The sequence below is a fragment of the Citrus clementina genome, unplaced genomic scaffold (genome assembly GCF_000493195.1).
Source record: "Citrus clementina cultivar Clemenules unplaced genomic scaffold, Citrus_clementina_v1.0 scaffold_8, whole genome shotgun sequence".
In the NCBI taxonomy this organism is placed as follows: domain Eukaryota; kingdom Viridiplantae; phylum Streptophyta; class Magnoliopsida; order Sapindales; family Rutaceae; genus Citrus; species Citrus x clementina.
Window position 1 is genome coordinate 17086195 of NW_006262022.1, and position 10873 is coordinate 17097067.

The 10873-nt window shown below is 34.7% G+C and overlaps 1 protein-coding gene across 2 annotated transcripts; it reads left to right on the plus strand.

Annotated features, from left to right (window-relative positions):
* The first annotated feature begins 882 nt into the window (after positions 1-882).
* LOC18035321 (phosphoribosylaminoimidazole carboxylase, chloroplastic) lies at positions 883-7417 on the plus strand. Of its 2 annotated transcripts, none has more exons than XM_006423910.2 (16): positions 883-1352; positions 1506-1721; positions 1807-1918; positions 2130-2192; positions 2309-2447; positions 3113-3168; positions 3793-3866; positions 3982-4129; positions 4248-4421; positions 4629-4716; positions 4829-4945; positions 5731-5831; positions 5916-6033; positions 6117-6211; positions 6766-6872; positions 6947-7417. In XM_006423910.2, the coding sequence occupies exons 1-16, from the start codon at positions 1108-1110 to the stop codon at positions 7038-7040; spliced, it is 1947 nt and encodes a 648-aa protein (XP_006423973.1). In that variant the 5' UTR covers positions 883-1107; the 3' UTR covers positions 7041-7417. The 2 variants fall into 2 exon arrangements, with proteins under 2 accessions (XP_006423973.1, XP_006423972.1); XM_006423909.2 differs by having other exon boundaries at positions 5734-5831.
* The last annotated feature ends 3456 nt before the right edge of the window (positions 7418-10873 follow it).

Below are 10873 nucleotides of genomic sequence, written 5' to 3' on the forward strand. Positions count from 1 at the left end.
CTCCCTGAACTACAACTACAAATGGCGGTGGTTCATCGTAAGAGTGGTCTATAGTCGGAATGTGAAGCCGACTTTGCTCTTTCTCTACTGCTCGTGACTGTAATCACTTGGATTTCACAGATGATGTAAAAGCAAATGCCTAAAAGATAATAGCAATAACGAAAATTAAATTCAGCAATAGTAATTATTTTATTTATATAAATGAAGGGGGGAAAATAAAGTAAATAACAATTGACGACCTTAGGGTTTTGTTTCTTATCCTGTTTATTTTTTGTCGAATTTGGACTTCTTTTTCGCAGAAAAACTCGATTTGTGAGTCATGTGTGCCTTGTGCTTTTGCAGCGGTTGTGGCAACATAGAGTCGGGAGAAGAGAGTAAGGCGTTGGGTTTAGGGAATGGTGAAGAATAAGAGGAGAGCAAAGCGCCAATGGCGTGCGAAATGCATGCGGAACGGGCACGGAGAAAAATTAGTGTGGAGGAGAAGCAGCCGAGCTCATTCCCTTTGCTTCTGGGGCCAAAGCAGTGCAGTCGTTCCTGGCCAAATCAAGAATTTGGGGCTTCTTGCTACACCTACGCTACTTAAGAATGTTCTTCGGGTAGAGAGAGAGAGCTTTGTATCTCTGAAGAAGAAGAGACAGTAATCAATTAGAAGAAAAACGAATGGTAATCAATTGGAAGAAGAAGAGCTTTGTATTCACCTCTAGCTTCAACTTCAGGGATGGGCGCGTGTTTTGTGACTAATTGTGCAGGGTAATTTAGATGATTTAGGTTTTTAATTCGGGTAATTTCGTAACTGCACATTAAAAAAGATATATATGAGAAATTTTAGAGTATGGGGATGTTTTTAGATAAATACCTTCCTTTTTGGGTATACCACGGACAAATCCCTGCAAGTGACTCGTACTCTTACCCTGCATTCTCTATTCTGAGATTCCCGTTATTAGGATTCCCAAAGACTAAAAGCTACGTTAGAGAGTTTTGTGAAAAAATAATAAATAATAAAACTTTGTACGAAAAATATAAGCGGTAGGAATTGACAAACGCAGAGAAAGTAGCAGCCAAGCAAAAGAAGCGGCAGCAGCAGCAGCAGCGGCAAAGCAAACTAAAATGCAAAAGCTTGACGGCGCAGTGTTTTCGAAAAACACAGAATCTGTTTTCGCTGCTTCCACCAATTTCATCTTCAATCCTTCTTCATATTCTTCGAATAAGTCTAGGCTCCGAAAGCCACCCAGATTAAACTTTTCTTCAATGTATAAAAAAACCAACAGCGGCAACATTAACAAGTCTCATCAGAATCCCGTTTTAATGGCTTGCCGTGCCTCACGCGATTCTAACGAGACTTCCCCTGCCAGGTCCGTACTCTCTCTATTCACCTGTTTGTTAACTGTTGTTTGGAGAATTCTTAATTTGTTTTGCCACAATGGATGATGAGTTAAGTGGGTATTTGATTTGTTTATTTACTTATTATTTAACATGGGAATTCTGCAAATTGATTGTAAATATAGGAAGGATGATTCATCTGTTCATGGGTTATCTGAAACGATTGTTGGTGTTTTGGGGGGAGGGCAATTGGGTCGTATGTTATGCCAAGCGGCTTCACAGCTGGCCATTAAAGTTATGGTTTTAGACCCACTTGAAAACTGCCCTGCGAGTGCTCTTTCGTATCATCACATGGTTGGTAGTTTCGATGACAGTGCTACGGTTCAGGAATTCGCTAAGAGGTTTGATTTTATGGCCGAGCTATTGTCTTTCTAGTGTTTGTGGCAAGAAATTGTTTGCATTGCTGATTTCTTGCTTGGTAGTTAGATGTGGAGTTTTGACAGTTGAGATTGAACATGTTGATGTTGCCACAATGGAGAAGCTTGAACAACAAGGAGTTGACTGTCAACCTAAAGCCTCTACTATTCGGATAATCCAAGTATGTCTTTCTTCATTTATCCAACAGTTTGGCTTCATGATAATGTTTTGCTTTGAGCATTCACAGAGTCCTCTTGTATGGTTGACAGCTATTTCTATGAATTTTCAACTAATTTTACCCTAAATTTTACTTCTTGCCAGTGTTTATTCTTGCTTTTTTGATGTTAAAGATAACTCTGTTCTGAGCTTCATCTGTGGATTCTGTTTTACAGGATAAGTATCTTCAGAAGGTTCATTTTTCTCGGCATGGCCTTCCGCTTCCTGAGTTTATGGAGGTTGGTTTTTATTAATAACACCTCCATACTTCCTTTGGGCATTTCTGAATCTGATTATTATCGAGAGAAATTTAGTTTCAGATTTTGATTTATTGTTCTTAATATGACTGCTTCAGGTAAATGATCTTGAAAGTGCCAGGAGAGCAGGTAAACAATTTGGCTATCCTCTTATGGTTAAGAGCAAAAGGTTAGCCTATGATGGGCGTGGGAATGCTGTTGCAAAGAGTGAAGAGGAGCTGTCTTCCGCCATAACTGGTAAATGCTCATTTAAATATAACTGTCTGAATTTGATATAGATGGTTTCGTTACAATTCAGTAGGCATGTAATATTCTGCTTATCTTTACTTGCACTTTTTACCTCATCTTGATAGCTGTTGTACCCAGGTATTGGTATCCAAATGGTATGCTGGTACAAATATATTGTAATTTTCTTATAATAAAATTTCTTTTTTCGTTGTTTTAATATCATCTGCCCTACTTAGAAAAACACTACCATATGCTGATGGTTGTGTAGCAAGGCAGTGTTAGGTAGCAATTGTTTTGTCTAAAGATAGTATACCTTGAATTAATTTTCTAGTTTGTCTTTGCTTGTCCTGAGTTTCTGAAGTCTGTCTAAAGATGCATTGCTGTTGCTTTTAGTCTAGTCATTCCAATCCTGTCCAAGTTTTCATTTCTTCTGCATGTTAGCAATCTTTTATAGCTATTTTTCTTATTGTTGCTGTATTACATAAGTTTTTGTTTGGTTTGATTTACAAAATGTTGGTAACTTGTTTGTCTTGCATATGGTGTTACTTGGTTTCTAGCTTTGTGGTTTTGATTTTGCATAAAATTTGGCATCTGGTGGTATAGGTGTATAATTTGAAATAGTGGATGGTTCTTTTTCTCAGTGATTTTAAACGCTCATTTTTCCTATTTTTCAGCTCTTGGAGGATTTGATCGTGGTTTATATGTTGAGAAATGGGCACCCTTTGTCAAGGTCAGTGTCTAACATGCACACTTAATTGTTGCTTCAGATCTTTTTCATCTTCAATAAATTTTCAACCCACAATCCTTTACTTTGCGCCTTAAATTATTTGTTGGTTAAAATGTAAATATTATTTTTTACTGTCATCTATGTGACTATAGTTACCTTATATATGCATAAGAAACTACTTCAAAAAATTCAGAACAGGGTTTGATAGTCATTTTCCTCCTGAAAAGGATTATTTAATCATTTGCAAAATTCACCATAGTACTAGTGTTGGTGTCAATCATATAATGTTCCACTACTAGTAGAGCCACTTGTGTAATTCAAGTTCATTAGGTTTTTCTATTATATTACTGTTAAGTTTTTATAAGCGAACATTGTTAATTCAAAAGTTTACTAGTATTCGAGTTTGATTTTATTTTCATTATTGCTAATTTTTTAAACTTGTATTTCAATGTGACATTTCCTTTATACACTTTTTACTGTTAAAGTTATCTCACATGTTCATAACAAGAAAAGAAGCTATTTAAAAAAGCTCTTACTTGGTCTGTTTCTTTTTCTTTATATAGCTTGAACAATAGAACATGTGATGATGGCATAGATTCCGTGGTTTTGTAATTTTAATGATTACAGGAGCTGGCTGTCATTGTAGTGAGAGGAAGAGACAAATCTATCTTGTGCTATCCTGTTGTTGAAACAATTCACAAGTAGGTTCTAAGTTCAACCTTCATATTATTTGGTTATATCCAATCTTTTGTCTTCAATGCGTAAATTGCGAAACGAATTTGATGACGCATTTGAATTGGGATCCTAATCTTGCAGAGAAAACATATGCCACATAGTCAAGGCACCTGCTGCTGTGCCATGGAAAATCAGTGAACTTGCTACTGATGTTGCTCACAAAGCTGTTAGTTCACTGGAAGGTGCCGGTATATTTGCAGTGGAATTGTTTTGGACAAATAATGGGCAGGTAATAATTTTGTATCTTTCATCATTTTTGCTTGACACATTTATTTCTTTAAGTGCTATGTTAGCTTCCTGAAGTTATTGATTTTGACCATTTTGTTTTTTCATTTACATGGAAACAGATTTTGTTGAATGAAGTAGCTCCTAGACCTCACAATAGTGGTCATCACACAATTGAGTCTTGCTACACCTCGCAATTTGAACAACATATGCGGGCTGTTGTAGGTCTTCCGCTTGGTGATCCATCAATGAAAACTCCGGCAGCTATCATGTACAATTTACTTGGTGAAGCCGAGGTGATATTTCGGTTTTGTTTTTACAATTTTACCTCAAAATCCTATGCCTAAATCTTTTGCTCTTTCGTGTCATATGGTTGGATTGCTTTATAATTTCTCTTGGTGTGTGTTTGTGCATGCATGACTGTGTGCTTTAATTTTAGTCTTGTGGTTACCACATCGTTCTAGAAGATAAAACATTTAACTAAATGTTGATTGTCATGGTAGGGAGAGCGTGGCTTCTACTTAGCTCATCAATTGATTGGAAAGGCATTGTCTATCCCAGGGGCTACTGTTCATTGGTATGATAAGCCAGGTCAGGTTTTGTTTACTTCTACCCAGCCTCGTTTTTAATGTCTCATCTTGTCTCTCTATCTCTTCCCCACACATAGTTAACAATTAACTGTGTTGTTATAATCATCCCACAGAGATGCGGCAACAGCGGAAGATGGGCCATATAACTATTGTTGGATCTTCTATGGGCCTGGTAGAATCATGTTTAAATTCGTTGCTTAAAGAAGACAGTTCCGATTGCCAGTCTAAAAGTTAGTTGCCTCTGTGATGGCTTGATATTTATAACAAATATTCATGTTGTTGGTGGACATGTTTGATTCAAGTTTTTCTGATATACTCTGGTTTTCTTCAACCATCTTCATGATTTTTTTTTTTTTTAATCTTTTGGGTAAAGTGCAAGAAGAACATGACTTTGTGAAGTAAATTAAATAAAGTAGGTGTATGTTTCTTGGTTATACTATTATTTTGATTTTTTTGCTGAAACTAATTTATTTGCCTTCAAGTTTGTAAATGGCAACAAGTTTTCCCCCATTTTGGAAATTTGATTTCAAACTCCTTGTAGTTTTGAATTCTTGTAGTTGATCAGCATTGGCATTTAAGTAATATATAATTTCCTTACGAAGTTTCTTAGTTGAGTAGGTTTTTTATTTCAAATTAGGAAGTAGATTTCCTTATATTTGAGTTCCTATTTTATTTTAGGGTTTTGGCTACTATAGATAGGGCCCTGTGTTTCATTTTCAAGGAAGTCTTGATGATTATTGGGAAAAAAATAATATGTTTTTTTTTCCTCAGCTTTCTTGAATTTCCTCCGCTTTCTTTAGGTTTCTCTGGGCTCCTCTATCAGCTATATATGTTATCACTGGGGGAGAACCTGTCCTACATCAGTACCAATACATTTGGACTGTATCATTACATTTGTTTAAGAGGATTGATGATGCAATTTGCTTGGGTTTTGTGTTTGATGCAATTTGCTTGGGTTTTGTGCTTACTGCCACTTGGAGCATGATGCAAATTGCTTCCTATTATTTGCTTACAGCAGTCCTTCCACGCATTGGGATCATCATGGGCTCAGATTCAGATCTTCCTGTAATGAAAGATGCTGCAAAGATCTTGACCATGTTTAGTGTTCCTCATGAGGTTTGTCTCATGTGATTTAAAAGTTGTAGTCTTGCACATTCCGTTTCTACCTGACCTTTTGAAGTACAAAAATTGTGTTTCCAGGTTAGAATAGTATCAGCCCATCGAACTCCTGATTTGATGTTTTCTTATGCCTCATCTGCTCATGAGCGAGGCATTGAGATCATTATTGCTGGTGCTGGTGGTGCTGCCCACCTACCAGGCAAGTTATAAGTTATGAATTTGATCCATATGCTGGCCTAGTGCACAATTATGTGGGGCCATGAAGCTTTTTCTTTATTTTAGGTATGGTTGCTGCGCGTACTCCCTTACCTGTCATTGGTGTCCCTGTGCGTGCTTCAGCTTTGGATGGACTTGATTCACTATTATCAATCGTGCAGGTAGACTTTTGTTTAACTAGTAATATTCACGTTTAATGTCTGGGATACTGATAATTTAGCCCATTTTCTAGTCTGAGAGTAAGATGTGCCCATTTTCCTAGTCTGTTGCTTTTCTTAGATTACTTATTCTTCGTTTTCTCTTTCTTTCGACTGATAAGGAGCTATGTATATTGTAGTTCCTTTTCAGTGCGTTAAGAAGCAATCTTCTGTATGTTATTACTCTTATAACATATTTTCTTCTTTATATGACATACTTTCTATTATAGCAACAGGAATAGAGCAATTTTGTTGGGTTAAGGTTATTTGGACATAATTTTCATGATATCAAGAGAATGCTGAAGTGAGGGCATCACGTGAATGCTTATTTAATCCGATAGATTATGTGCAGTTGTTTCCGTTTTCACGTCTAGTTATAAAGCTGCACATACGAAGTATTACTTGCATCATTTTCCTCAAAATGACATTTAATTTGTTATTTTAATCATTTTTCCATTTTCCCCTTTAACTTGTCTCTCTAAGAAATTGCGTAATGATTTTCTGTATTGATGACGCAGATGCCGCGAGGTGTTCCAGTTGCAACAGTTGCAATCAATAATGCAACAAATGCAGGTCTGTTGGCTGTGAGGATGTTAGGGTTTGGCGATGCAGATCTTCGGGCAAGGTTAGCTTCTCTCTAACTCCCTTTATGTTTGTAAATAATGCAAATCTGATTGCTTTTGCACATGTCATGTGCAGAATGCAACAATATATGGAAGACATGAGAGATGATGTCTTGACCAAAGCAGAGAAGCTACAAAAAGATGGTTGGGAATCATATTTAAATCATTGATGTGTTTCTGAGATCATTTTTTTTTGTCTTGTTAACCCATAACTGCATAATGTAAAATTTTTTCAAGTCATTTAACCCGTGTCAGCAACGTTATTAACATTTAGCAAGATGGGCATAAACTAGTCTGACAAATGCCCGCGGAAACTTAGTTTGATGTCGACGAGAAAAATGAACAAAGATTTAGGTTAGCTGGGGTGGGGTAAAGTGCAAGGGTTGTATGTGATTCTTTTGGTATAACAGCCGGTTCATCACTGGTTCAATTGATGATCTGATACGAATTTTGTCTGGAGTGTGTGCGCCTTATTTCGTTGATGATTTGTAACGACTTTCTTTGCATTTGTGCCGCAAAAGTATTGAGCCTCTGGTTTCTATCAATTCAAAATCATAGCAATTGTATCATTTTTGCAGGGATTGGATTTTATGCTCATATGCCTTGTTGGGGTCTGAAATCAGTATAAAATTATACCAATCATGACCGTGTATATGTGCACAATAAGCTAACTATGGTCATTTGCTTCATTGGTCAGATTGTATAATTTGTGGTTTTCGTTCAAACTATAGTTTGTATGATTGTAAAATCTGCAAGTGAAAGTTTTATTTTGCGAATTGGTGAAAAGTAACTAAATAAATTATCTAACCATATAATAAATTGAAGTTACAAAATAATATCTAAGACAATTAATATGCGACAAAACTCCAAAATAAATCTGTAAACAAAGATTTAAATATGAGCGATTTTTCTGTGCAGATATACACAGCACTTGTTAATTCTTGCTTCCGCAAACACCAGACAACTAAGCTCTAACTCTGGCTCCGTATTAGTACTTAAACTAAGGTGGTCGCAGATGCCCAGGTTGCTCATTAGTCATCTTTAAACTAACAATTTGTGAAATCCAGAATCGAAACAACAAATGAGCAATTGCCACCTGTGAAAAATATCCCATCACCCCAATCTGTAACTGGATCCCATGTGTAATCCTCAAGAAGACTATTGTTGAGCTTATGTTACCACAATTACACAATTTAGGGAAACCCTTTGAAGTTGAAAAATGTAAGCATGAGGATTCAGATGTTGAATTTGGGGAGCTCCAGCGGCATGCCTGCTGAAAGATGTATTTAATTTTTCGGTTAATATGCTATAAAATAAGCATTAGCTAGTATATATTAGCACATATAATGTAGATCTGTACTGGAGAATGATTATATATGATGTAAATCGCTAAATTATTTTGTTATTAATTACACCAGAAATTACGATAAGAAATTTGAAATTTGTGAATCTCACCTTTCAATTTTTTTTTATTTTTTATTTTTTGGTAAATCGTTGATTCGATAATATCATCAGTTTTTGCTTTATCTTCCTCTTCTTCATCTCCTCATTCTCCTTTGATTACTTTAACCCTGATTTTTATTTAAAATATCATTTTGAGGAAAACATATATGCAAAGTTTTGCTGTTTGAAAAATGATTTCTTGTGTTAAATTTAATAGTGTCTAGCATTGTTTATATGAAGAAATGTAGTGGTTTTGAGGAATTTAAATAGTATTTATGATAAGAAATATATCTGAATCCCAAAAAATTCGGTGTATAGTATGAATATAATAATGCAATTATGAGGGTGAACGAAGAGATGTATTCTTTTGTTACTGAGAGTTTTTACCAGATTAAGCTTTCTTGAATAAAATTGTGGTTTAATGATTTATAGTATTAGGTAAGATTATAGAAGAAAATAAATCTTAGCCATGTATTGTTTTTATTAAAAGGTTGGATGACGGACAAAGCGCTCATATCAATTTTGCTGATGAAAACAATACGTACAAATTTTATCATGTGCCTATTAGTAATTAATTTTGCCCATCGCTATATTTTTAACATAATTTTTTTTATTAAATTATAGGTGTAATGAATATATATTCAGGAATTTGGGTTTAGATAACCCTACTCATTTTGTACAGTTAAAACTTTAATTAAATTCTAAATTAATAGGGGGTAAAAGTATGAGCAATCTAAAGGAGGAGATGTTAATTTTCAATAGAATCATCAAAGCCAACAATAAATTAACAATGGGAATAAGTTATTAAATAAAAAAAAGTAGACAAACAATTTTTTTTCAAGTAGAGGGGTGGTTTGGGTGGACCAAATACAAATAAACTTTTAATTAATCCCCTCAAAGATTTAAAATCAAATGATGACATCTAGTAAAAATTTTAATAGTGTATTTACTAATCAATAATTAAAATAAATTAAAATTGAAATGAGAAATAAAAAATAAAATAAAATATTTAATTTAATTATAAGAATCAAAATCAAAATGAATTATTCTATTACTAATGTGCTTACTTTGTTTTAAAATCAAAATAAATTATTTTAAACTACTAAAATCACCTTCATTTATTATATGATATATGATTACCATTAGGAAAATTGTTAATAATAATAGTTGTTATTATTATTATTTTTCTCTTTTATTTATTATTATTATTTTCTCTCCTTTTTCTCCTCTTCTTCTTCTCTTTTTTTCTTATTCTCTCTCTTCTGAAAATTCTTTGTTAGTTCTTCATCGTCAACGTGTCAATTTCATCTTCTTCATCAACATCATCATCATCATCATCATCACAATTACATCATCAATAATAATAATAATAATCATCATCATCAATCATAATTATTATTTTCATCAAAAATAATCATCACCATCATTGATTGGTTCTTCAACGAGGACGGAGAGGTTGACCTTGACAGCAGCGACGAATCCGGCCGATGAGAAGCGACGGAGATCGGTCGCAATCGACGACGGAGATGACCGATGACAAGCTCCTTAACCGTCAAATGTGCAGCCGATCGTTTTTCTTTGTTCTAGGGAGGAGCTGGGTTAGTCGGCTATTAGGGACTTGCTTTTTTTTTTTTAATTTATATTTTTTAATTGCAAAGAGGCTATTTTAAAAATATTGAACATATAACGGGGATAGTTTTGTCATCGGGGCAATGGAGTTTTGGTTCCCAATCACCTATTTGAAGCAAAATTTTAGGAACCAAATCCAAAAAAAAATTTTTAAAAAAAACTTATTAATTTATTTTCAATTTCAATTTAACAAATAAATAATTTATTAATTTAACAAATCCGATTCTTATTACTGCATAGTAAAGAATACACACACTATATATAATTGAAACACTTCTTCAACTTTGTAATACTAATATACTCAAATACACAGTATATATAATTGCTCTGTAAAACATAAAGTATTTCTCGCTTTGATTTATTAGATCATCAAAACTCCCGATGGTAGATTGATGAGAATCGCTTGTAGTGTCTAAAAAATTATCATCAATGAAAATGGGAATGGGAGGGCGTGGTGGGGTTGATGATCTAAGACTCTTTGCTCATCACTGGTGGCCGTAATAATGGGGGCTTGGAGCACCTTCACTTCAACCCCCAGCAGCTCCTCGGCCTTTACCACTCAATGAGCAAACCCTCTGGCGGCAGCAGCATCTCCTGTGGTGGCTATCATTGTTGCTGAACAAAAAATTTGTGCTGCCCCTGAGAAGCTGAAATTGCAAGGAGAAGGCAGCAGCTCAAAAACCAGTAATCTTTTAAATGTAAGCAAGCATAATAATTATTCATAAAACGTTGAAACACAAAGTCCTGCTAGATTCAAAATTTGGAAGACTCGTGATACAATAAGAACTTAAAGGGTATATAGGATTAGGCATCAAAAGGGAAGTTGCATGCTATAGGAAGTTTTAAAATATGTCTCACTTTTTAATGATTTCTGGTAAATCGCTAATCCGATAATATCAAATTATATCCTTCATAATCTTCATCTTCCTCT

Coding starts and splice junctions, on each gene's coding strand:
- LOC18035321 (XM_006423910.2), top strand. CDS start 1,108: ATGCAAAAGCTTGACGGCGCAGTGTTTTCGAAAAACACAGAATCTGTT. Junction 2,448..3,112: donor GCTGTCTTCCGCCATAACTG/GTAAATGCTCAT, acceptor CCTATTTTTCAG/CTCTTGGAGGATTTGATCGT. Junction 5,832..5,915: donor TGTTTAGTGTTCCTCATGAG/GTTTGTCTCATG, acceptor TTGTGTTTCCAG/GTTAGAATAGTATCAGCCCA.